The 27,770-nt window shown below is 45.3% G+C and overlaps 1 protein-coding gene across 1 annotated transcript; it reads right to left on the bottom strand.

Annotated features, from left to right (window-relative positions):
• Window positions 1-3,036: 3,036 nt before the first annotated feature.
• LOC148151759 (uncharacterized) lies at window positions 3,037-27,675 on the bottom strand. Its single transcript, XM_087976539.1, has 4 exons — window positions 27,538-27,675; window positions 26,434-26,563; window positions 23,133-23,307; window positions 3,037-5,365 (listed from the first exon to the last, which is right to left on the bottom strand). Exons 1-4 carry the CDS (start codon window positions 27,667-27,669, stop codon window positions 5,203-5,205), a joined length of 600 nt encoding a protein of 199 aa, XP_087832665.1. The 5' UTR covers window positions 27,670-27,675; the 3' UTR covers window positions 3,037-5,202.
• Window positions 27,676-27,770: the final 95 nt, after the last annotated feature.

The raw sequence follows: 27,770 nt of genomic DNA, 5'->3' as shown, positions 1-27,770 counted from the left end.
AGAACGAGGGTAGGTCCGATCAAGGACAGTAGTGGGAGACTGTGTATTGAGTCGGAAGAGATAGGAGAGGTCTTGAATGAGTACTTTTCTTTAGTATTTACAAACAAGAGGGACCGTATTGTTGAAGAGGAGAGAGTGAAACGGACTGGTAAGCTAGAGGAGATACTTGTTAGGAAGGAAGATGTGTTGGGCATTTTGAATAACTTGAGGATAGACAAGTTGTGGATAGTGAGGAGGGCTGTTGTCGGCTGCAAAGGGACTTAGATATGATGCAGAGCTGGGCTGAGGAGTGGCAGATGGAGTTCAACCCTGCCAAGTGTGAGGTTGTCCATTTTGGAAGGACAAATAAGAATGCGGAATACAGGGTTAACGGTAGGGTTCTTAGTAAGGTGGAGGAGCAGAGGGATCTTGGGGTCTATGTTCATAGATCTTTGAAAGTTGCCACTCAGGTGGATAGAGCTTGTAAGAAGGCCTATGGTGTATTAGCGTTCATTAGCAGAGGGATTGAATTCAAGAGTCGTGAAGTGATGTTACAGCTGTACAGAACTTTGGTAAGGCCACATTTGGAGTACTGTGTGCAGTTCTGGTCACCTCACTTTAGGAAAGATGTGGAAGCTTTGGAGAGGGTGCAGAGAAGATTTACCAGGATGTTGCCTGGAATGGAGAATAGGTTGAGAGTGCTAGGCCTTTTCTCATTGGAACGGAGAAGGATGAGGGGTGACTTGATAGAGGTTTATAAGATGATCCGAGGAATAGATAGAGTAGACAGTCAGAAACTTTTTCCCCGGGTACAACAGAGTGTTACAAGGGGACATAAATTTAAGGAGAAAGTGAGGTCTGCAGATGCTGGAGATCAGAGCTGAAAATGTGTTGCTGGAAAAGCGCAGCAGGTCAGGCAGCATCCAGGGAACAGGAGAATCGACGTTTCGGGCATAAGCCCTTCTTCAGGACATAAATTTAAGGTGAAGGGTGGAAGGTATAGGGGAGATATCAGGGGGAGGTTCTTTACCCAGAGAGTGGTGGGGGCATGGAATGCGCTGCCTGTGGGAGTGGCAGAGTCAGAATCATTGGCGAACTTTAAGCGGCAATTGGATAGGTACATGGATGGGTGCTTAAGCTAGGACAAATGTTCGGCACAACATCGTGGGCCGAAGGGCCTGTTCTGTGCTGTATTGTTCTATGTTCTATGTTCTATGTTAAATGGAGGGTTACAGGGATAGGTAGGGGGTGTGACTGGGTGGGATATTGTTCAGGGGGTTGTTATGGCCTCAATGGGCTAAAAGGCCTGCTTCCACACTGTAGGGATTCTGTGGTACTTCTGATAGACAACTTGTCACAGTATCCTCTCCCCTGTTTCATTTATTACCTCCACCTTTATGGATTCTACATCTTCTGATTCCAGATCATTTCGTACTATCCTTGCTATTCTATCACACACCAACAATGCTACCCCATCATATTCCCCCTCACCCCTTGCCTGAGGCCTGCTGACCCTCAGGTATAACTCTGCACCAGCAGCCACCTCTGTCTAATGGGAGAGAACAGCCTCTGGTACGATAGTGACTTTCACTGTAACTGCAATACCGTGGGAAATAGGAACAGGAGTGGGTCATTCAGCCCCTCGAGTCTTCTCTCCCATTCCAAAGGATCAGGGATTTGTCGATGACATGACAATTGATGGGAAAGTAGGCTGTAATGAAAAAAAATTAGAAATTTACAAATGAATGGCTAAAATTTCACAGATTGGAATTTACCTTGGATTAGTGAGAGGTTACTCAACGTGATTGGATGAATAGAAGAGCAGGTTATTGACTAAATGGGAAGAAAGATCAGTGAGCTTCATTGCAGAGGGATCTGGGTGTCCTAATGCATGAATTACAGGAACTAGTGTGTAGATACAGGAAAAGGAATTTTGGCATTAATTCCAGGAGAACGGCAGGATGAAAGGAGGTGATGAAACTGTACGAGGCATCAGGGAGACTGCACCTGGAGTGTTGTGTAACTGAAAGCCATTCCACACATGTCAGTCATTGAACCACACATGTCAGTCATTGAACCACACATGTAACTCCATGATTTTATATCCCCAATCTCACCTTGCCCATGGCTCATGCGCACAGTGGGCCAAATGCCCTCCATTAATGTGGGATAATTTTCTGAAATAGAAGTATTACTTTTAATCTTCAATACTTTGACACATTCATTTCACTGAAATGTGGAAGGCTGTATATAATGTTAAAATTGTGATGTGATCAGTGACCCGGATTTCCCTCAGAGTGAGAATTGAACAGGAGACTGAGTGTTGTGATGCATCACCCTCTTTATTTCACAGTGAGAATACATTCCCAGCAGTTAGAAAAACACAGACAAACACTGACTCGAAGACAATGGCTTCTTCACTCCACACAAGAAGCCTGTGAATGAACGGCCTGTTAACAGGAATCATATTGGAATAGATCATTTCTTCAATCACAAATTCAGTCAGTCTATATGTGAGTGGGAGCTACCAGTGTGGGGTGAGGAGATCTGAAGCTGAATTTTATTCCATCATCAGACTCTGGATTCTGATTTCACGTTGGGATTCTATCGCCATTTTAGAGATCAGTTTGAAGCTGCTTCATTCCTTCCTCTAGGCTCCACTCCACATCCCTCATCCTCCTCTCACTGACCCCTCCTGGTCCTGAGCCTCAATGAAAGCTCCCACTCTCCTGCCCCCTTCCCTTGTGCTGCAGAGTTCAACAAGTGAAACCTCTGACCTCAGACACCACAGCACAAAGCTGACTGATTCTCATGTGTCACTAACTTTCAGATGAAGGTGGGATATCATTCCAAAAGGGTCACAACAATGAGTATTGATGGAACACAAATCTATTCCATGTAGGAATACTCCACAGGACAGTTCCAGCACCAACCAACCTCAAACAACCAGGCTCTGTAATCCCTCCCACTGTCAATGAGCTCTGACCACATCAACGTGAAACATTCTGACCCAGCATGGCTGAGATTAAACAGAAGTATAATCCATCACCAGGACCATCCTGTCTCAGGCTGTACACGATTCATTCATTTCAAACAAGATTAGAGAATAGAACATTTAATCCCTGCTTCCCAGTGAAGGACCCAGCTCCCCATCTACAATTGAATTTAACCCTCTGTACGTGCTGGAAGAAGTCTTTAAACTGATGTCACCAATGACCAAATGAATCTGAAACATGGAGCAATAATTTAGTTTTGAAGAGAAATCCTCACTATAAAGGATATTAAAAGGAACACGAGCATCCAGGACAACTCTGTCAGGGACAGTCAGAGCGACCAGAGCTGGAACCTGATGTCTGGTTAATGTGTGGCTGGAAGACCACATGGTTCCTCCATATGGGTTTGAGGGAGGGGGCAGGAACTGGGCAGATGGGATAGAATTTGGGGAAATGTGATGGTAGCCAAATATGGAAAAAATATCCCAGTGGAATGTTTAGAATTGGTGAGTGACTGGAAAATGGTAGCATTCAGAATGACCTGGATGTCCTTCAAACATCAAACACAGAGCGTTAATGGACAGGTTCAGCAAGCTACTGGAGAAACAAACAGTATCTTATCCTTTATTACAAAGGGGGTGAAGAGTACAAAAATCTCACTTCAGTTGTAGCAGTGGATGACATCAGTTGTTTTACTCTCCGTACCCAAGAGTGAACTACAGTGAGTGCAATGACATCATTGGACAGATTACCCAATCGAGGGACAGTGTGGGAAAGTGGATTGGAAGGAGAAGATCAGCAATGATCTCATTGAATGGTGGATGGTCTTTTTTATGACCCAGGGGAAAGACAAGACAGTACAGCCCCCAGGACAGCTGAAAACCATCGTGCGGAGGTGAGAGTAGACGGAAGTGTGGAGGGTGAATGATGGGCAGGAGGGGGTGGGGCTGCAGGTGGGTGAGGAAGGTAGAGGACCAGGGTAGTGGGAAAGAATGGTGTCAGGGTGGAGGGGTATATTGTCAGGTAAGTGAGAGAACCTTTGGGGTCTGACAAGAGATCAGGTTGGTGTAGAGGGGGCATGTTGGTTTTGCTGGGATCAGAATGGAGTGGAATGGGATTAATGGATCTGCTGGGATTGTATGGAGGGTGGGGATATGCCAGGTCCTGATGGTTTAGGGATGGGGTGCGGGGCTACCTGGTCAGGACGGAGGGTCACTTCTACCTGCGTCACTGTGGGTGGGGTTTCAGGTTAGTGAGGTAGGGGCTGGGTGGGTATTGGGTGGTGATGGGGGAATGCAGTTAGCTGTCAGTCCCAATCCCATTGGCAGGGGCAGGGGGTGTCTGTTCAGGGGCAGCTTTCCGGTCTAGTGGGGTTGGGCTGAGTAGGGTGTGAAGGATGGTGAAGTGGAGGAGCTGTTGTTTTGCTGGTAATGGGGTGGGTGGGGGGAGGTGTCCTGTTCCAATGGAGCTGTGGTTGGGGTGAAGGGGAGTTGTGGGTCAGTGATGAGGGATCTGTAGACTCCTGGGGTTGGTGAGAAGGTGATGGAGTTTCGGGACCAGCTGGGTCATGGGTGTCAGGTGGAGGGGGTTTGTCTGGTCTGACATGGTCATGTCGGGGGTGTTGTCGGGTCAGGGGGAATGGGGGAAGTGTGTCGGTGACAACGACTGAACCTGATCAGAATTCCGGGGCCAATGCAGTATAACTTGGATAATTCCATTGATTGGAATCATTAGACTAAAAAACCAGTGGGAACAGTGACTGTAAACGGAGAACAAAATACTCTCTTTTGATGTTAATGCAACTGAATAATTTTGAATGAAGAATAAATGCTTGTATTCTTGATTGGAAATACAATAACTGACTGCCAGTAGAGGGCAGTGTTTATAAACAGGACACCGGGATTTCTGAGATAGGACATTGGTGGAATTGCTTAAAAATGTGTTGCTGGAAAAGCGCAGCAGGTCAGGCAGCATCAAAGGAGCAGGAGAATCAACGTTTCGGGCATAAGCCCAAAGTGGGCATATGTCCCTAATATGTCTAAGGAACAGTCACTACATTCACTGGAAGTGAGGGAGAAGGGTATATCTTTCTCGAGGTACGGAGACCAGAGTTAGGCACAGTAGTCTAGGTTAATGCAATCTGTAGTTTGGGGAAGACAAAACAGTTTTAGAATTAAGCACATCTCACTGTTCAAAATGAATAAAGGTAACAGAACCTTCTAGAAAGGTTTCATTCCAATTCCTTTTCTAAAGCTATTTGTGTTAGTCCATGTTTCTTATACCAAAAGATAAGAAACATCCCATGAAACATTCTCTTGTCTTTTTCCAAGTCTTTCAGGAAATCAAGGACCAGTTCTTCATATTGTTTCCCATCAGTTATGTTGGGAATAGTCCTGCAACAGAATTAAGAATATAAACATTTAATTCTCATTCCTCGCGACAAAACCTGTCTGAATCAGAGTAGGTTACAGGGTAACAGCAACAGGAGTCAGGCTTTCAGCCCATTGGGAACCCTCCATCATTCCGTTCCATCATGATTACAGGAACAGAATCGAAAAGCAATCAGAATGGACAGTCCCGTGGCCAATAAGGGGATACAGGTTTGGTGAGGAATTCTGAGAGTCGACATAAACTTAACAGCACTGTTCAAAACATTGCATGGCAGAGGGACTGGGAAATCTTGGTGCACTGATCTTTATTGAGAGAGTGAATAGCAAAGCAAACAGGGCCTTGAGTTTATAACGAGATGATTGATTCCCCAATCGAGGAAGTTTTGTTGAACCCCTATGAAATTCTGTTATGACCATTGTGGCCATTGATGATCACATTTTAGGGAATACATGAGTCTCCTTAAGAGGTTGCAGAGAGTCCTCACTAGAATGGTTCCGCAAAGGAGGACCATGAAACTTGTAAGGAACAGGAGAATTGAATATGAATGTAATCCATAAAAATCAAAAATGGACTGTGAAAGCTTCCACTGGTGATGATTTGGCTAAAATGGATGTGGGTCCATTCCAGGCAGAGTTGGATGGATTTATTTTCAGGAATAGAGAAGTGGTCGAGGAGCTGAATGAATATGTTGTGTCTGTTTTCACTGAAGTGGATCCAGTGACTGTGATGCCATTGAATGTCAGTGGGTGATGTTTACCTTCTCTCTTGTTGGAGATGGTCAGTGCCTGACAGTTATGTGGTGCAAACCAAATTGGTGCAGTTATGGACAGTGAGGAAGGTTGTCAACGGATACAGCAACAAATAGAGATCACTTAGAAAGATGGGCAATGAAATGACATGTGGTGTTTTCCCAGTTCCCACTGATTCCAGTTTTGCTGGAACTCCTTAATATCACATTTGTTCAGACACAGCCTCGATGACAAGGGTGGTCTCTCTCACCTCGGCCCCGGAAATCAGCTCCTTTGGAAATGTCTCCTCCCACCATCAACACACAAAGTTAACAACGTGTACCATCTACAAGATACACTGCAGTATCTCACTGAACCCTGTCCACCATTAACAAGGCACAGGTCAGGAGTGGGATAGACTACACACCACTTGCCTGTACAGGGAAGGCTGGAAAATCCCTCAGATTGTATTGCAACCAATCAGCTTGCTTTTTTGGCATCAACATCCAAATCTGTGCTCTCTACTCTCTAGAAGGACTGAGGGCAGTAATTACATGAGAACACCACCTCCTGCAAGATCCCCTCCAAACCACACACAACCCTGACTTGAAAATATATCACGGTTCCTTCAGTGTCACTGGATCAAATACCTGGAACTCCCTTTCTGACAGCATTGTTTTTTTTTAGATTAGATTACTTACAGTGTGGAAACAGGCCCTTCGGCCCAACAAGTCCACACCGGCCCGCCGAAGCGCAACCCACCCATACCCCTACATTTACCCCTTTAACCTAACACTACGGGCAATTTAGCATGGCCAATTCACCTGACCCGCACATTTTTGGATTGTGGGAGGAAACCGGAGCACCTGGAGGAAACCCACGCAAATACGGGGAGAACGTGCAAACTCCACACAGTCAGTCGCCTGAGTCGGGAATTGAACCCGGGCCTCTGGCGCTGTGAGGCAGCAGTGCTAACCACTGTGCCACCGTGCCGCCCACTTGGGATGCCCAAGTACCCAAAGGATGGCAGCAGTTCGTGAACTCAGCTCACCGTCGCCATCTCCAGGGCAATCAGGGATGGGTCAAACCCAAATCTCATGAACGAAGAAGAAAATAAATCAACATCAGGATCTGGCCATTAGAGGGACCCACACTCCTGCCCTTTCTACTGACCACCTCACTCACACCACACCCCCATGACAGTGTTCTGTGATCCTCTACCTGGTATCACACACCTATCAGCCTGGGAGTCAGTGCTGATGCTAGGTCTCTCAGGTACAGTGCCATCAGCAGCCAGGAGCCAGCAGTGCTTGAGGGTCACTGAATGCAGCAAGCTTTCCCTGAGAGGGCTGATGTGGGGCCCTTATCAGCTCTCCAGTCAGTGGGCGAGACACTGATCACCTCCATTCAATTACCGCCTGTGAGCTACCGACTCACAATCGCATCTATTAGAACTACACCCTTTGGGATAAAGAATCCCTCAGCTATATCCTTTCTGCTACAAAATCTGATTTACAAAGAGATATTGTCAGACATTTATTTGAAATCAAACAAAATTCCCACAGACCTCACTGTTTTCTTCCCGGGTTATAGAGAGTTTTCTGGGAACTGAGAGGGTGTTCCTCATGGGACTGACATCTCAAACTCTGACATCACCCTCTGTCCTTATAACGGTACATTTTCACTTCCTCAGATATCAGACATCTCAAAGAAGTAAGATGTTTGGGGTTCTCCACTGAAGTTAAATAACAATTATGCTGTGTCTGCATTCGGAAAGGGAGATAAAATAATCTCTCAAAAATAACAGAAACCCAAGGGACTGGTGAGAATAGGGAGTTGGAGAAGATTAGTCTTAGTGAACAAATAGTATTACACAAATTGATCGGATGAAATCTGACACAACTCTGGACCTGACTATCCATATCCCATCATATTGATAGAGTTGGCTAGAGAGATGTGGATGTATTGGGTTTTACTCTGAAATCTTCACAGTTTTATTGATTCTGGAAGACTGCCTGCTGAAGTGTGGAAGCTCAGTCACTGAGTCTGATCAGACAGATATTGATACAGTTTGAAATAATATAGAGGGCATGGTTAGTAAGATTGTGGATGGCAGTAAAATTGGTGGTGTAGTGGACAGTGAAGAGGTTTACGTAAGATTGCAAAGAGTTATTGATCGATTGGGTCAATAGGCTGAGGAGAGGCGTATCGAGTTAATTTGGATAAATTATGCTGTTGTATTTTGGTAAAACAAGCAAAAGCAGGACTTAGATCATAGAACATAGAACATAGAACATTGCAGCGCAGTACAGGCCCTTCAGCCCTCGATGTTGCATCAGCCTATGGAACCAATCTGAAGCCCATCTAACCCATACTATTCCATTCTCGTCCATATGCCTATCCAATTACCATTAAATACCCTTAAATTTGGCGAGTCTACTTCTGTTGCAGTCAGTGCGTTCAACGCCTCTACTACCCTCTGAGTCAAGAAACAATCTCTGACATCTGTCCTATATCTGTCACTCCTCAATTTAAAGCTACACACCCTCATGCTAGTCATCACCATCTGAGGAAAAAGGCTCTCAGTATCTCTCTGTCTAAACCTCTGATTATCTTGTCCGTCTCAATTAAGTCACCTCTCAATCTTCTTCTCTCATTAAAAACAGCCTCAAGTCCCTCAGCCTTTCCTTGTAAGACCTCCCCTCCATACCAGGCAGCATCCTAGTAAATCCCCTCTGAACCCTTTCCAAAGCTTCCACATCCTTCCTATAACGCGGTGACCAGTGCTGTACGCAATACTCCAAATGGGGCCATAACAGCTTTGTACAGCTGCAGTATGATCTCATGGTTCTGAAATTCAAATTGATAAACAGATGATTCGGCAGAGAACAAAGGAACACTGACAGTGGAGAAGCAAAATGGTTTTAGTTTAGAAAGGCATCTCGTGGTAGCACAGTCTGGTGGGCTAAAGGGCTGTACTTCTCTTGGTTCACTCCAAACTTGCCTCATTAACTGGGTAATAGTCCCCTCTCGTCTGATGCTAGCCTAATTCTCTCTGTAGACAGAAGTACCCTCCACTGTGGAGATATCCTGGGATCCCGAGCACATTATGCATCTGGACAAGCGCAGTCAGTCCCTGACTGCCCACTTCCATATATTTGGCATGGTATCAGACAAGGAGAAATCAGCACCTCACTTTATAGACAGCGACCTTGAGATCCTTGTGGATCGGGCAGAGCAGAGGAGGGACATCCTGTTCAGAAGGGAAGGGTGGAGAAGAGCAGAGCAATAGTTATTGGGGACTCGATAGTCCGGGGCACAGATAGGCGGTTTTGTGCGGGCGAGAAAGACTCACGTTTGGTATGTTGCGTTCCAGGTGCAAGGGTATGTGACGTCTCTGATTGTGTTTTCCGGGTCCTTAAGGGGGAAGGGGAGCAGCCCGAAGTCGTGGTCCACATTGGCACCAACGACATAGGTAGGAAGAGGGCTGAGGATGTTAGGCAGGCTTTCAGGGAGCTAGGTTGGAAGCTCAGAGTTAGAACAAACAGAGTTGTTGTCTCTGGTTTGTTACCCGTGCCACGTGATAGAGAGTCGAGGAATAGGGTGAGAGAACAATTAAATGCGAGGCTACAGGGATGGTGCAGGAGGGAGGGATTCCAGTATTTGGATAACTGGGGTTCTTTCTGGGGAAGGTGGGACCTCTATAAATAGGATGGTCTACACCTGAACCTGAGGGGCACCAGTATCCTTGGTGGGAGGTTTGCTAGTGCTCTTGGGGGGGGTTTAAACTAACTCTGCAGGGGCATGGGAAATTAGACTGTAGCTTTAGGATGCAGGACCTGGAGTGTAGGGAGGTTAGGAACATGGCATCAATCTCAAAGGAGGGTGCCTGTAAACAGGGAAGTGGCTTGAAATGTGTATACTTCAATGCAAGAAGTATACGAAATAAGGTCGGTGAACTTGCAGCGTGGGTTGGTAACTGGGACTTCGATGTTGTGGCTATTACGGAGACATGGGTAGCACAGGGACAGGATTGGCTGTTGCAGGTTCCAGGGTTTAAATGTTTTGGTAGGGTCAGAGGTGGGGGTGAAAGAGGGGGAGGTGTAATTGCTTCTCAAAGATAGTATTACAGCGGTGGAAAGGACGATGGATGAAGACTCGCCATCAGAGGTAGCTTGGGCTGAGGTTAGGAATAGGAAAGGTGAGCTCACCCTGATGGGAGTTTTCTACAGGCCTCTTAATAGTCCTAGAGATGTAGAAGAAAGGATTGCGAGGATGATTCAGGAGAAGAGTGAAAGTAATAGGGTGGTTGTTGTGGGGGCTTTAACTTTCCAGATATTGACTGGGAAAGCTATAGCTCGAGTTCGTTAGATGGGTCGGTGTTTGTCCAATGTGTGCAGGAGGGTTTCCTGACACAATATGTAGACAGGCCAACAAGAGGTGAGGCCATACTGGATTTGGTTCTGGGTAACGAACCAGGTCAGGTGTTAGAATTGGAGGTAGGTGAGCACTTTGGGGACAGTGACCACAATTGGGTGACTTTTACTCTAGTGATGGAGAGGGATAAGTGTGCACTGCAGGGCAAGAGTTATAGCTGGGGGCAGGGAAATTATGATGCGGTGAGGCACGACTTAGGATGCGTGGCTTGGAAAAGTAGGCTTCAAGGGAAGGGCGCAATTGATATGTGGAGCTTGTTCAAGGAGCAACTATTGAGTGTCCTTGATAAGTACGTACCTGTCAGGCAGGGAGGAAAGGGTCGTGTGAGGGACCCGTGGTTTAATAAGGAATTGGAATCCCTTGTTAAACGGAAGAGGGCGGCCTATGTAAAGATGAGGCGTGAAGGTTCAATTGGGGCGATTGAGGGTTATAAGGTAGCCAGGAAGGATCTGAAGAGAGAGCTAAGAGCAGCAAGGAGGGGGCATGAAAAGTCCTTAGTTGGTAGGATTAGGGAAAACCCTAAGGCTTTCTATAGGTTTGTCAGGAATAAAAGAATGACTAGGGTAGGAATAGGTCCAGTCAAGGATAGTAGTGGGAAGTTTCGTGTGGAGGCTGAAGAGATTGGGGAGACACATGAATACTTTTCGTCAGTATTCACTCAGGAACAGGACATTGTTATCAATGTGAGTACTGAGTCACAATTAAGTAGAATGGATGGCTTTGAGGTATGTAGGGAAGAGGTGTTGGAAATTCTGGAAAGGGTGAAAATAGTTAAGTCCCCTGGGCCTGATGGCATTTATCCTAGGATTCTCTGGGAAGCAAGGGAGGAGATTGCAGAGCCACTGGCCTTGATTTTTATGTCCTCGTTGTCTACAGGAATAGTGCCAGAAGACTGAAGGATAGCAAATGTGGTTCCCTTGTTTAAGAAGGGGAGTAGGGATAACCCTAGTAACTATCGGCCGGTGAGTCTCACTTCTGTTGTGGGCAAAGTCTTAGAGAGAATTGTAAGGGATAGGATTTATGAACATCTGGATAGGAATAATGTGATCAAGGATAGTCAGCATGGTTTTGTGAAGTGCAGGTCGTGCCTCATAAACCTTATTGAATTCTTTGAGATGGTGACTAAGGAGGTGGACGAGGGTAAAGCAGTAGATGTGGTGTATATGGATTTTAGTAAGGCGTTTGATAAGGTTCCCCATACTGCATAAAATACGGAGGTATGGCATTGAGGGTGAGTTGGAGGTTTGGATTAAGAATTGGCTGGCTGGAAGAAGACAGAGGGTAGTAGTTGATGGTAAAGGTTCATCTTGGAGTGCAGTTACTAGCGGTGTTCCGCAAGGATCTGTTTTGGGACCATTGCTGTTTGTCATTTTTATAAATGACCTGGAGGAGGGGCTAGAAGGTTGGGTGAGCAAGTTTGTGGATGATACGAAAGTCGGTGGAGTTGTTGACAGTGCGGAGGGATGTGGCAGGTTACAGCGGGATATAAGTAAGCTGCAGAGCTGGGCAGAAAGGTGGCAAATGGAGTTCAATGTAGGTAAGTGTGAAGTGATTCACTTTGGTAAGAGTAACAAGAAGATGGGGTACTGTGCTAATGGTCAGATACTTGGCAGTGTGGATGAGCAGAGGGATCTTGGTGTCCATGTACATAGATCTCCGAAAGTTGCCATCCAGGTAAATAGTGCTATGAAGAAGGCGTATGGCGTACTGGCTTTTATTGGTAGAGGAATTGAGTTCCGGAGTCCTGAGGTCATGTTGCAGTTGCATAAGACTCTGGTGTGGCCGCATCTGGAGTATTGTGTGCAGTTTTGGTCGCCATACTATAGGAAGGATGTCGAGGCACTGGAACGGGTGCAGAGGAGGTTTACCAGGATGTTGCCTGGTATGGTAGGAAGATCGTATGAGGAAAGGCTGAGGCACTTGGGGCTGTTTTCATTGGAGAAAAGAAGGTTTAGGGGTGACTTGATAGAGGTGTACAAGATGATTAGGGGTTTAGATAAGGTTGACCATGAGAACCTTTTTCCATGTATGGAGTCAGCTATTACAAGGGGGCATAGCTTTAAATTAAGGGGTGGTAGGTATAGGACAGATGTTAGGTGTAGATTCTTTACTCAGCGAGTCGTGAGTTCATGGAATGCCCTGCCAGTAGCAGTGGTGGACTCTCCCTCTTTATGGGCACTTAAGCGGGCATTGGATAGGCATATGGAGGATAGTGGGCGAGTGTAGGTTAGGTGGGCTTTGATCGACGCAACATCGAGGGCCAAAGAGCCTGTACTACGCTGTATTTTTCTATGTTCTATGTTCCATGTTCTCATGGCACTGCCAAAGGAAGGCACAACACCTGACCTTGCCAGCCTGGTCAGTGGCAGACACTGGGTTAGTGTAGAGGAAGGTCAATGACCTTTGCTGCTCCACCAGGTTAAATGCCACCCTCTTCTCACTGATCCTTCACACAGGGTGGTCAGGATCAGAGGTTCTGTATCTCTTCAATCTGAGGTGTGGACCATATGCTGCGCTGTGGATTCAGTCCTCACAAGACTGGAGAGATCATGTCATCAATACCCCTCCAGAATGTGTTCAGGTAGGGAATTCTGAGATGGTTCGGTGATCAGTGACAAATGGCCAAGTCAGAATGATGCATGAGTAGGAGAGAAATTTGGAGGTGAAAGTGAAGTGAGTGGGTTCTGTTTATAAAATCATGAGAGGCATCGATATGGAAAATAGCCAAGGTTTTCTCCCCACAGTGGGGGAGTCCAAAACTAGAGGGCATAGGTTGAAAGGTGAGAGGGGAAAGATTTAAAAGGGACCTGAGGGGCAACATTTTCTTAGATGGTGGTGTGTGCATGGAATGACCTGCCAGAGGAAGTGGTAGAACTGACTACCATTACAATATTTAAAAAACATTTCCATGGGTACATGGATAGGAAAGGTTTAGCGGGACACGCAGGCAAATCGGACTAGTTCAGTTTAGGACACCTGGCTGGCATGGACGAGTTGGACTGAAAGGCCTGTCTCCATGCTGTACAATTCTATTATGATATCACTGCTCATGTGACTCTCAGTAGTAAGGGTCATTGGGAGTGTTGGTATCAGGCACAAAATCAATTTGGCGAACAATATCCTTATAAGTTGTACATTAATGCAGTCTTGATGTGCCAGTGACTGAGAGGATGGACTTCACTGGTGGTAACAGCGACACTGTTCCAATGCAGTGCTGAGTCCTGGCTAGCACTGAGCTTCATGAATCTTGTTGCACCTGTCCAGCTGGGTAATAGACCACATTTCTGACTGGCCATGTAAATAACGGTGAGGTTTGGAGGATTTACCAAAATGGTGAACTGATCATTAAAGAGTACCTGACCTCTGCATTGGCCCCAAGCATTTCTGAACATCCGACAAACTGAATCAGGAGTTTTCATATTAAAGAGAAAGGCACAAGATACCTATGAATGTACAGTAAAAGAAATTGGTAAAGTGAGGGAATCAACCCAAGTTCAGAGCTCCTGAAACAAATAGCTTACACTGATTGTTTTTCTTTACCAGTGAATTCAGTGGAACCCTGACTTGTTCTGCTCAAAACACACCTTAATGAATGACCACATGCTATATTTGTGTACTCGTAACAAGCTGCACATTTTAGAATTTACTACCTCTCAGAATCTTTATCAGGCAACAACCTTTAGCAAGCAAGTCCATTTACTGGCTGCTGTGCTGGGGAAGGATTGCAGAGGGGAGGATATCTATCAGGATTGTAACAAGGTCAGCCAGATAGAGTTCAGAGAATAGGAGTTCCTTGATTGGACCAGATTAACATCCTCCAATTAGGGAGCCCTGGCTGATAGACAAGGACAAGAGTATCAGACATTCTCACACTCTGGGATGGTTCTGACGAAGCTGGATCAGTGTCAAAGGACTTTCCATGATTAAATAAAGGGTGACTTGGTGACGGGATACTGGCCTGTATGGAGTTGAGTGGTGACGAGAGCAAAGTGTGCTCCTGAAGAAGTTTGCTTGCAACAGGTGCCTTTGAGCTGGGGTGAGCATTTCTGGCATCATGCTGTTATTTGGGAAGTTTGATTTGTTCGATCTTGCCAATGACTGGACCCAGTATGTGGACAGAATGTGTCCTTGTTTTATTTTTAAATGGGCAAATGACATTGGGACAGATGTAAAGCTATGATTAATTCTCCTGATAGCTTTTGGACCTGCTGCTTTTTCAGATATTAGGAGCCTAACCCAGCCTGAAGAACCAGATACCAAAACCTTTCACGAGTTGATGGATTTAGTTAAGGAATATTACAATGCCAAGCCTCATCTAATTCTGAATTGCTATCGTTTTTACTCAGCAATTTGAAAACTGGAGAATCCATATCAGTATTTTTGATTAGGTTAAGACAACTGGCAGAGGCAGGTAACATTGGTTTAACCCTTAATGAGATGCTGAGACACTCATTAATGATGATGTAACTATGCAAAAACACCTACTATTTAAAGCCCAATTGGACTTCAAACAGGGACTACAACTGGCTTTATCGTTGGCAAATGTGGTGAGCGGGGCATATAAGTTGTGGGATATTCCGATGGAAGTGGATATCCTTACCAGTCTAAGTGAGTCTGGGGAACACCACTTGAGTGAAGGCAATTGCAAAGCCTCACTCAGGACATACACTGAACAGAGAGCCACCAGGTCAGATCACATCAAAACCCCAAGACATAGACAAGCCTTGACCAAAGGGTTAAAATTTTCTTCGGGATCCAGGCCAGCAAGCAATTGTAGTTGCTTCCGGTTTTAGGACTTGTGACAGCAAAAGTATCCCACTCGACCTAAATTGAATGAGGAAAATTATAGGTCAGTATCCAGGCGAGTGCACACCCTGGGAAGTCCACTCACATCTGGTTTGGAACAGTTACATTTTTTAACAACTTCCAAATTCGAAGGAATTAAAATAAACATGTAGTTAAATGGGCACCTGGTTCTAATGGAGGTTGAAACCAGCCTGGCCATTTCAGTGATCACAGATCGCAAAATTGACTTGGAATTCCAACACTTGTTTACTCAAGACCTCGGCTAGATTGAGGACCCACAGCACAGAACATTTACAGATTACCGATCCAACTTTGGTTGTGTCTCTGAAAGGAGACATTCCTGAAGAAGGGCTTGTGCCCGAAACGTCGATTCTCCTGTTCCCTGGATGCTGCCTGACCTGCTGCGTTTTTCCAGCAACACATTTTCAGCTCTGTGTCTCTTATAAGCTGGTTCAGGTACCGCTGATTGTTCTAAAAGGCTTGGGCCCAAGCTTGATGGGGCAAACCTTTTTGATTAGAAAATGGCTGCCTGAGTGAAGTTCTAATTAAATACCTAGACGTTTTTCAGGAAGGTCTAGGGACTATCAAGGGATAGTTGGCCAGGAAGCAATTCCACGATCTTGGAAAGCTCGCCCACAGCCAACTGCCTTACGGGCAAAAGTCGAGGCAGAAATCAGGAGGCTGGAATGTGATGGAATCATCAGAGCGGTCCAGTTTGGGAAATTGGCAGCACCAATCGGACTGATTGTGAAACTAGATTGTGAAACTAGATGGGTTGGTTCACCTTTGTGGGGATTTTAAACCAATGGTAAACCGTTTCTTGCGGCTGGATAAATACCCAATCCCTCACCCAGGTGGTTTATATGCAAAGCTGGCAGGAGCCAGTCCCTCACAAAGCTGGACATGAGCCACCTATACTTGCAATTGGAGTTAGATGAGCATTCCCAGAAGTATACTACAGTAAATACCCATTTGGGATTGTACCAGTATATGGGACTGCCATTTGGGTATTGTCAGCCTGTGTAACCTTTCAGCGGATGATGGAGAACATTTTCCACCATGGCACGCTAATAGCAGGGAAGACCAATACAGAACTCTTCGACAACTTTAACATATTCTTTAGACATTTCTCCCAGGTGGTTATACACCTTAGAGTGGAAACAAAAGTGTGTTCAGGCACCCCCAAGTGACCTACTTGGGACACAGCGTTGACAAGGCCAGGTTACTCCTGTTGGAAGATAAAATGAGGGCGATCAAAGGTGCCCCGGCTCCCATGTCTGTATGGGAGCTTAGGTCCTTGCTTGGGCTGGTGAATTATTACGGAATGCTCGTGTATAACCGAGCCTCCTTCCCAGCACTTTGCATCAATTCTTAGAAAAGGGTTAGCTTGGAAATGAGCATGTAGCCAAGGCACAGCTTTCAGGGAAGTGAAGAAACAGCTATCATCCCAAGTGAGATCTGCTATTGACATGTGATGCCTCCCCATTTAGCAATCAGGCTCCCATTGGCTGGTAGGTGGCACAATGGAGAGCAACGCCCAATTGCGTACGCATCCAGGACACTGGCTAATGTAAGGCGTAAACATGCCCAGATTGAGAAGGAAGGTTTGATGGTCATACTTTGGAGTCAGGAAGTTCCACCAATACCTTTCTGGATGTAAATGTGTAATAAGAATAGACCCCCAAACCCCTTCTGGTCTCCTGAAAGAGGACAAGGCAGTGCCGGCCCTAGCTTCAGACTCACTCCCATGGTGGGCTATGATACTAAGTGTGTATAATTACAAGTTGGAACACCATCAGGAAGGCCAAGTAACAAATGCAGATGCATTGTGCCGCCTCCTAATGGCAGATACACCTCTGGTGGTAGTACCACAGGAAGAGTCCGTCGTGGTTTGAAATGTTATGGACACACTTCACAGCTGATCATATCAGACTTTAGACACAGAAAAATCTGGTCCTGGCAGAACTAAAACAGCTGGTGGTGATGGGTGAAACCAAAGGACCATCACAACCAGACCTGAAACCTTTTTGGACCTGGAGACAATGGCGATTTGTTATGGGGAGCAAAGGTCACCACCAGATACTGGCTGAACTCCATCAGGGTCATCCAGGTGTTTTCAAAATGAAGATTTTGGCAAGAACTTACATCGGATGGCCAGGATTAGATGCAGACATAACCACATTTGTGGGGCAGTGCCCAGAGTGCCAAAAAGGGCAACAATTACAACCAGCAGCTCCCCCACATTCTTGGGAATGGCCGGTAAATCCTGGACTCGGTTACACATTGATTCTGCAGGCTCCTTTCACAGGCTCAATGTTCTTAGTCATTGTAGGTGCCCACAAAAAGTGGATGGATGTGCATAGAGTACATTCATCAAACATGGGGACGACAATAGAAAAGCTGCATCTTTTGCACGACACGCCCTCCCAGTACTGTTGGTCACAGATAAAGGGCCATCAGTTACCAGCAGAGAATTGGAGAATTGCTTAAAGTCAAATGGCATTTTACATAATGACAGCTCCATACCATCCACCATCCAATAGTGTGGCAGAAAGAACAGTACAAGCTTTGAAGACATGCTTAACGAACAGCCAATGGCTTCATTAGATACCAAACTGTTATGGCTCCTATTTGAGTACAGGACCACCCCACTTACAATTATAGGGATATATCCAACAGAGTTACTAATGGGGAGAAGATGCCACACCAGGTTAAACCTGATCTTCCCAGACCTGCGTGGGGTGGGGTGGGGTTGGGGGGGTTAGTGGGGATGGGGGGGTGTCAGTGGCATTGGGAATGTCGATGCCGGACACAAGACACTGGTGAACGAAAGACACTTTACTTCAGGGGACAATGTTTAGTGTAGGAACCATAGGATGAGCCCTGAATGGGTAAGAGGCATGGTCAGTGCAAGGTCAGGGCCAGTGATGTATAATGTTCATGTTGGTCCGACATTCCTGAACAAGCACATGGTCCACATGAAAGCTGCAAACGCGCAAACAGTGCGGAATCCAAACTGATCCGAGAAGCCAGACACATCAGAAGGGCTGACAGAAGCTGTGGGTTCTCCCTGTCCATCAAGCGATGAAGAGACCTTGGAATCTGAGATGGACATGGCGGGTGTCACCACCTTGATGCCATTGTCGCCTGAAGATCAGAATGAACGTCTTCAGAGATGCTCCAGGGGTAAGAGGCAAGTTACTGCCAATCACAAGCTGCCCCTCTCAGGGGCAGTGTTAAAGGAATCTGACCCGATGCTCAAACACCCCAGGAGCAGCTACAAAAGAAAAAGGCCAAGCCTCTATTCTCGGATTCAGAGAAGGCAGGATGCAGTGATTGTAATGAGGTCAGCCAGGGTAGACCTCATATGAGTTATGCAATGTACATGCAGCATGGTGGCTCAGTGGTTAGCACTGCAGCCTCACAGCACCAGGGATCTGGGTTCGATTCCAGCCTCGGGTGACTGTCTGTATGAGTTTGCACATTCTCCCCCTGTCTGCATGGGTTTCCCCCCACAATCCAAAGATATGCAGGTCAGGTGAATTGACCATGCTAAATTACACCATAGTGTTAGGTGCTTTAGTCAGAGGGAAATGGGTCTGGGTGGGTTACTCTTCGGAGGGGCAGTGTGGACTCGTTGGGCCGAAGGACCTGTTTTCACTCTGTAGGGAATTTAATCAATTAAAAGTAGGGTCTTTTGTGATGTTGTACAACAGGGTGACCCAATGGTTCAGATACATAATTCCTTGAAGTTTGCATCAAATGTAGACAGAGTGGTTAAGAAGGCGTTGAGCACACTTGCCTTCATTGCTCAGCTGTTTGAGTATTAGAGTTGGGACACAGTGTTGAGATTTTACAGGAGATTGGTGAAGTCTCTTCTGGAGTAATGTGTCCAGTTCTGGTCACTCTGTTATAGGATGGGCATTATTAAAGCTGGAGAGAAGTTTCAGAAGAGATTACCGAGGATGTTTCCGGGAATGAAGGATTTGAGCGAAAGGAGAGGCTGGATAGGCTGGGACATCTTTCATTGGAGCAGAGGAGCTTGAAAGGTGACCTTACAGAGGTTTATAAAATCGTGAGGGATATAAATATGGTGAATGGCAGGTGTCTCTTCCCTCAATTGGGGAATTAAGACAAGGGGGAATATATTGAAGTGAAAGGAGACAGATTTAAAAAAGACATGAGGGGCGACTTTTAGACACAGACTGATTTGTGTGTGGAATGAACATCCAAAGAAAGTGGTGAATATGGGTACAGTTACAATGTTTAAGGGACATTTGGATAAGAACATGAATAAGAAATGTTTGGAGGGACATGGGCCTAGCCCAAGCAGGTGGAACTAGTTTAGTGTGGGATTATGGTCAGCATGGACTGGTTGGACCGAACAGTCTGTTCCCGTGCTGTGTGACTCTATGACTCAACAATAACAGCATCAATAGGAATGGGAATATTGTGGGAATATTTCATTAAAGTGGATGATCTGCCATTACCTAGAAGGGTGAAGCTGACTAAAGGGTCTGCTTCAAAGACCCTTTGTTCAAATGAAGTGAAAGTGTTCTGTGAAAAATGTGAACCATGCTGCAGATGAGAATTTCAGAACCCAGGAGTCAGCTCTGTGTGAACTGGAGTAATGTGAATGTGGAGGACTGGCTGTGTTCTCAGGAGGTGGAGCTGCAGATTGTGAGATATGAACCACTCTACAACACCATTCATATTGACCAATGCCCCAGTGTAACTGGATGGACCTGTTAATCTCAGTCTTACCCTGACGAGAATGATTTGGAGATGCCGGTGTTGGACTGGGGTGTACAAAGTTACAAATCACACAACACCAGGGTATAGTCCCACAGGTTTAATTGGAAGCACTAGCTTTCGGAGCACCGCTCCTTCATCAGGTGGTTGTGGAGTACACAATTGTCAGACACAGAATTTACAGCAAAAGTTAACAGTGTGATGTAACTGAAATTATATATGGAAAAATACCTTGATTCTTTGTTAAGTCTCTCATCTGTTAGAATGACCATGATAGTTTCACTTCTTTCATATGTAAATCACAAAATCTTTTTAAAAAGTTACATTCTCAGGTTAACTGTAACAATTGGTGTCAGCCCAGATAAGATGTTGAGATATTGAAGGTGTTAGCCCCCTGTGGTCCCTGTCTGTGTCGTCATGTGATTCTATCTTAAAAAGTGAGCTAACAGAGTCTTACATGTTTGCACGTTCTCCCCGTGTCTGCGTGGGTTTCCTCCGGGTGCTCCGGTTTCCTCCCACAGTCCAAAGATGTGCAGGTCAGGTGAATTGGCCATGCTAAATTGCCTGTAGTGTTAGGTAAGGGGTAAATGTAGGGGTATGGGTGGGTTGCGCTTCGGCGGGTCGGTGTGGACTTGTTGGGCCGAAGGGCCTGTTTCCACACTGTAATGTAATCTCATCTACATGGATTCATGCAGTTTTTGAGCAAAGTACAATGTAACTCTGCAAGTACAAATTCACCCCACATACATATATGTATATGTGTGCATGTGGGTTAAGTCTGTGAGAGAGTGCATGTGTGAGTGTGAGAGTGTGTGTGTGTCTGTGTGTCTTCACCTGATGAAGGAGCGGCGCTCCGAAAGCTAGTGCTTACAATTAAACCTGTTGGACTATTACCTGGTGTTGTGTGATTTGTAACATTGTACACCCCACACTGAAATGATGGTGACATAAGTCATAGAGTCATAGAGATATACAGCATGCAAACAGACCCTTCGGTCCAACCCGTCCATTCCGACCAGATATCCCAACCCAATCGAGTCCCACCTGCCACCACCTGGCCCATATTCCTCCAAACCCTTCCTATTCATATACCCATCCAAATGCTGCAATTCTACCAGCCTCCACCACATCCTCTGGCAGCTCATTCCATACACGTACCACCCTCTGCGTGAAAACGTTGCCCCTCAGGTCTCTTTTACATCATTCCCCTCTTGCCCTAAACCTATGCCCTCGAGTTCTGGACTACCTGATCCCAGGGAAAAGACTTTGCCTATTTACCCTATCCATGCCCCTCATAATTTTGTAAACCTCTACAAGGTCACCTCTCAGCCTCCGAGGGTCCAGGGAAAACAGCCCCAGCCTGTTCAGCCTCTCTCTGTAGCTCAAATCCTCCAACCCTGGCAACATCCATGTAAACCTTTTTTGAACCCTTTCAAGTTTCACAACATCTTTCTGATAGGAAGGAGACCAAATTGTACGCAATATTCCAACAGTGGCCTAACCAATGTCCTGTACAGCCATAATATGACCTCCCAACACCTGTACTCAATACGCTGACCAATAAAGGAAAGCATACCAAATGCCTTCTTCACTATCCTATCTACCTGTGACTGCACTTTCAAGGAGCTATGAACCTGTACTCCAAGGTTTCTTTGTTCAGCAACACTCCCCAGGACCTTACCATTAAGTGTACAAGTCCTGCTAAGATTTGCTTTCCCAAAATGCAGCACCTCGCATTTATCTGAATTAAACTCCATCTGCCACTTCTCAGCCTATTGGCCCATCTGGTTCAGATCCTGTTGTAATCTGAGGTAGCCCTCTTCTCTGTCCACTACACCTCCAATTTTGGTGTCATCTGCAAACTTACTAACTGTACCTCTTATGCTCGCATCCAAATTATTTATGTAAATGACAAAAAGTAGAGGACCCAGCACCGATCCTTGTAGCACTCCACTAGTCACAGGCCTCCAGTCTGAAAAACAACCCTCCGCCACTACCCTCTGTCTTCTACCTTTGAGCTAGTTCCGTATCCAAATGGCTAGTTCTCCCTGTATTCCGTGAAATCTAACCTTACTAATCAGTCTCCCATGGGGAACCTTGTCGACCGCCTTACTGAAGTCCATATAGATCACACCTACTGCTCTGCCCTTATCAAGCCTCTTTGTTACTTCCTCAAAAAACTCAATCAGGTTTGTGAGACGTGATTGCCCATGCAAAAAGCCATGTTGACTATCCCTAATAAGTGTTTGCCTTTCCAAATAAATGTACATCCTGTCCCTCAGGATTCCCTCCAACAACGTGCCCACCACCGACGTCAGGCTCACGGGTCTATAGTTCCCTGGCTTGTTCTTACCACCCTTCTTCAAACAGTGGCACCACGTTTGCCAACCTCCAGCCTTCCGACACCTCACCTGTGACTATCGATGATACAAATATCTCAGCAAGAGGCCCAGCAATCACTTCTCTAGCTTCGCACAGAGTTCTCGGGTACACCTGATCAGGTCCTGGGGATTTATCCACCTTTACCCATTTCAAGACATCCAGCACTTCCTCCTCTGCAACATGGACATTTTGCATGATGTCACCATCGATTTCCCTACAATCTATACCGTTCATATCCTTTTCCACATTAAATACTGATGGGAAATACTCATTTAGTATCTCCCCCTTTTTCAGCAGCTCCACACAAAGGCTGCCCTGCTGATCTTTGAGGGGCCCTATTCTCTCCCTAGTTACCCTTTTGTCCTGTATGTTTTTGCAAAAACTCTTTGGATTCTCCTTAATTCTATTTGCCAAAGCTTTCTCATGTCTCCTTTTTTCCCTCCTGATTTCCCTCTTAAGTACACTCCTACTTCCTTTATACTCTTCTAAGGATTCACTTGATCTATCCTGTCTATACCTTACATATGGTTCCTTCTTTTTCTTAATCAAACACTCAATTTCTTTAGTCATCCAGCATTCCCTATACCTACCAGTCTTTCCTTTCACCCAATCAGGAATATACATAAAGAAACATTAATCACAATATTACAACATCAAAACTCACCTCACAAAGAACTGACCCAAAAAGAACGATCTTTGTTTAATTGTTTGATCTGTAGGTGTGGGCGGACTGTTAACTTCAGGAACGATGGTCACACATACATTGAATTTCTGTGGAAATGTTCCATTTACCAAGTATCCAGTGAGTACCCAAGGTGCAGTGATAGGAACTATTGTTTCTGCAGATAGAGAAAAACCCTGTTATAACATTTTATTCGGTGATCATTTGTGGTGTCACTGACAGTGAGTCAGAGGTTACAGGTGAGGGGTCAGGGTGACATTGCTGAGTGGGGCAGACACTGATGTGACAGATTGAATAGTAGCCTCACAGTGAGACACAGCGCTGGGGGAGGGGACACCTGTGCTGGCTGTTTGGTTGATGTAACCAGCTCATTACACTGACCTGCTCTCTTTCCAAACATCCACATCTTTTCTCTCATTATTTAGAGGTTTATCTGTGAATGCGGTGATTGAAGTTACTTCCTGCACTATTCCAGGCAGAGAATTCCACATCATACAGGAACACACATGGACACAAACATACAAACGGAGAGCAGAAGAAGGTCAGTCAACCCCTCACACCTGAACCACTGATCCCACAGCATTTCCTTCTCTTTTGCAAATTTGACAATTTTTAATTAGGTTTCTTCCTTGCGATCCTAATTGTTAATTGTGAAGCTTCAGGAACAATCTCCTAAATATTGAGCACTGTGTCTTTGACTGTGTTGTACTCTGCAGTTCTACTCCGCTTGTCCCTCTGACAATCTGACACACTCAGTCAGAGCTGTACCTGCCAAAACACACTGTCCTGTTCAGGTCCAGACCTCTCAAAGCCACATCCTCTGTTCAACAACCTTTTCAGATGAGGCACAAGACCTTTTGACTCCATTGTCAGTAAATGTAAGGATTCTGAGTAGATTCTTGGTTTAAGGAAATCCCTGATTGGAACCAGAATCATCCTCCAAGCTCCTCCCTCCTTCTTTCTTCATTTTCCCACTGAAGCTTTTCTTTCGCTCCTCCAGTTCTCAGAGTTCCCTGGCTCTTTAGAATTCAAGTTATCTTTCTTTCAGATTCCTTGGTTTCACCTTGCCTCCATTTTAATTTTTCTTACCTTTTCCTCCCATTCTATTACAACTTTCTCTGAATTCTCTTTCCCTTATTTCTGTTCTTCTCCAAACTGAAAGCCTGTCATTTCTATCTCTAGCTGTGTTACTTTCACCTGTGACATCATGCTTTCATTTTCCTTTCTTCAACTGGGGGGACGTCATGGTCTCATGGTATTATTGCTCATGTATTAATCCAGAGAGCTTGGTAATGTCCTGGGGACTCCGGTTCATATCCAGTCAGGGTAGAATTTGAGTTCAAAGGTGAACAAAAATCTGGAGCTGATAGCCATGTAACCATTGTTGGGGATAAAACACCATTCTGGTTCAGTCACACCCCTTTGGAGACAGAAACTGCTGGCCTTGCCTGGACTGGTCTATATGTGACACCAAACGTGCGGAAAAGTGGTTGACCTTTAACAGCTGTCCAGACAGGGAGGGATAGGGAATAAAGGCTGGTGTAGCCAGCAATGCCAACACCCCAGGAATGAATGAAACACATTCTCATTACTTGAACAATCACATCTGCCTGAGATCCTACTTTGCATTGTACCTTCCATTTATCTGGTAATTCCCTAGTTTTAATTTTGATCAAATAACCCACTGTTATTACTTTAACTCCCACAAAGCTGTCAGCAACATTAAAATGTGCAACAAACATCACCTCAATGCTGCTGTTTTAGGTCCCGAACCACCGCCAAGTTGTGACTTTAAAAAGAAAGACATAGATCTTTCTTAAATGCAGTAATTTAAAAAAATCATGTCCAGAAATCCAAACATTATGATCCCAGCTGATGGTATTACAGCCCAAATCAGATCCCAGATGGGTCTGTGGCTGGATCGATCATATTGTGAATTGTTCTTAGTTCAGAGAGAGACCAGTCACAAAAACCACAAGCACTCAAACGTGCAGATTGCTTTGAACAGTAAAGCAGGCAATATTTATAAGGAGTGAAAATAAAACAGATTGAAGTGGATTATTTTCATAGTGCGTACATTTAAAGATTTCAAAACACACCCCAAAATTATTTGAATTCCAAAAACACCTTTGACATTCTCTATCATCCCCTCCAGAGCTTCAGCAAACTTTAGTTTCTCTTTCTGTCTTGAGCAACTGTTTTACACATCTGCCATCAGTGAAGAACACTGCAGAAAATCCCCAAATAGAAGCTAAATCATAAGACCATAAACCAATCCCATGTTTTCCCAAATGACAGGGGTTTTGGCCCACCAACAAAATCCAACCTTGACCTCATAAACGAGAGCATAATACACATCTGTTTTCCCTGTTCACACATAAAAGTTTCCCAATGTGACCAAAAACCCATTTGTGCAGAAATTGAATTCGATGCTGAAAGGGGAGAATGTGCTGAGCTATGAGGAGAAGGTGGAGAAGTGGCATTTTGTGAGTGGTCCTTCAGAGAGCTGGCACAGGCATGATGGGCTGAATGGCCTCTTACAATGCAGTAAACAGGTTTTCCCTCTGCTCGATTTCCCCAGCGTGAAATAGATCACATTGTGAGAGGCAGAACAAAGAAATTATGTTTTAAACTTTGGTTCACAACAGCTGTTCCAAGAAAGAATTAGACCTTCCCTAAATGGCGAAATAATCGATTTGCAGTATTCACAATGCTGAGATTACTTTTGTCATCTTTAGAAGGAGAGCCCAGAGACCACAAGGAGACAAGACAAATACTGTACCAATAGGACAGCAGTATAGTTTTGGACAGTGTCCAAGCCATCAGAGCTATTTTAATTGTATTACAACATTCAACGTTAAAGAGATGTCAGTGAGTGAGACTGTTTGTGGGTCTTTGGGAGAGATGGAGGGAATCGCAGATGGTGAATGTGCGGTGTGTCACCTTCCACAAGGACTCCAACAGTGGGCTTCATGCCTGGCAGGGAGCCTTTATTTGTGTGAGGACAATTCAGCGATCATGGCTGAAGTCAGACAGTGAGATTGAAATCCCACTCCCACCATAAGAGGGAAACCTTCCCAGATTCTGGGACCATAAAGCCATGTATCAAAAGAGGGTGACACTTTGACTAAATAGCAGCATGTGACCAAGGGATCCCCAGGGATTGACAATTGTGGAATATTTTGTCAATGTGTTTGTCAATATAGAAAGTATTAAGCAAGAAATGTGAAAGAGTGAACAGTCACTATATTCTGTTGTTACTTTGATGGGATATCTGATATACCTTCAGCATTGCCAAAACGCGAATACTTGAACAGATTGTCCAGACCGAGCTCCACTACTTGCTCCAAATCCGTTCCATGAACCTCTGTCGCAACATATTTTACATTTATGTATGCCACCTCATCATAATTCTGAAATGAGAGTAAAAAATGTCACTGTATGGTATAAACTGTACTCCCACCAAAGTACGTCAATGCTGAGAGAACTGTCCCAAGTGTCCAGGTGTGGAAGAGCCTTCATGTTCTGGAGGGACTGAGTCTGAAACAGAGTTTGGAGTTTTTAATGGGATTCCTGACAGCAGCACCTCCTGATTCATTCCCTTTCTCTCTCACTCTCTCATCTTTCGTGTTGTCCTGTTCTATCCCTTTGGGTTATCAATAACAACATTGAGATAATGTTATTGAAATGCTTCTACATTGAGCCAATGTTAATGCCCACATGTCCCGGTGCATCTCTCTGTCTGTTTTAACACATTATTTAAACTGAGAAATTCTTTGAGGTATGAGGAGTGATCACCAAATGGGATTTATCACAAGGGTATTAATCCAGAGACCCAGGTCATGTTCTAGGGACCTGGACTAAACCCCAGCAGGGCAGATGATATAATTTGAATTCATTGAAACAAATATGTGGAATTAAGGGGCAATCCAGGGTTGGGGTTGAGGGGATTCCACTCACAACCAGACTTGGCCTCTTCCACATTGAACACAGAGACCTTCAGCCTGTGATCAGCTGCCTTTCAGAAACAGGGTTAGATTGAGTGAAGACAGGAGCAGTAGGAGAGCTCCCTGACTCTACAGTCCTTGTGTTGTCCCCCACCAGCCCCCTCTCTGTGAGCACACTGACCCCTCCCTTCACCTGCTGCTGGAGATGGAAGCCCTGATATTCTTCTTACTGCACAAGCTGGCAGTGGGAGCCAGGCAGGCGATGGCAGCTCATGTAGAAAGTGTGAATGGGGCCGGAGGAGTAATTTCAGTCCAGCCTCATGGTTCAGGGTTGGGATGTGCACTGTCGGTGCACTGCAGGTTAGGGACTAAAAACAACATGGAATAATTTCCACTGGTACAAACATGACAGAACAGAGGAAACTCTCAGCTATACTGACCGTGTCCTGGATGACTTGATCTGGCCCGACACAGTCAACACCCTTACAGAGGTCGATCACCTCCTGCTCTGGGTCCTGTGCAGCAATTTGATGCCCAAAAAGGACAGACACAGTTAAGAAGATTCTCAGCATCTTGGTGTTCTGTCAGATCACTCGTGAACGCACTGACTGACTCTCAGCACCTTCAGGTGGATCTGCAGTTTGAGCACTCTTTATATACTCTTTGATAAAGA

The sequence above is a fragment of the Chiloscyllium plagiosum genome, unplaced genomic scaffold (assembly GCF_037043375.1).
Source record: "Chiloscyllium plagiosum isolate Xiang-an unplaced genomic scaffold, Cpla_swu_hap1 HiC_scaffold_3, whole genome shotgun sequence".
In the NCBI taxonomy this organism is placed as follows: domain Eukaryota; kingdom Metazoa; phylum Chordata; class Chondrichthyes; order Orectolobiformes; family Hemiscylliidae; genus Chiloscyllium; species Chiloscyllium plagiosum.
The sequence above is the reverse complement of the archived record's forward strand: the minus strand, read 5'-3'. Positions and strand labels throughout refer to the sequence as shown.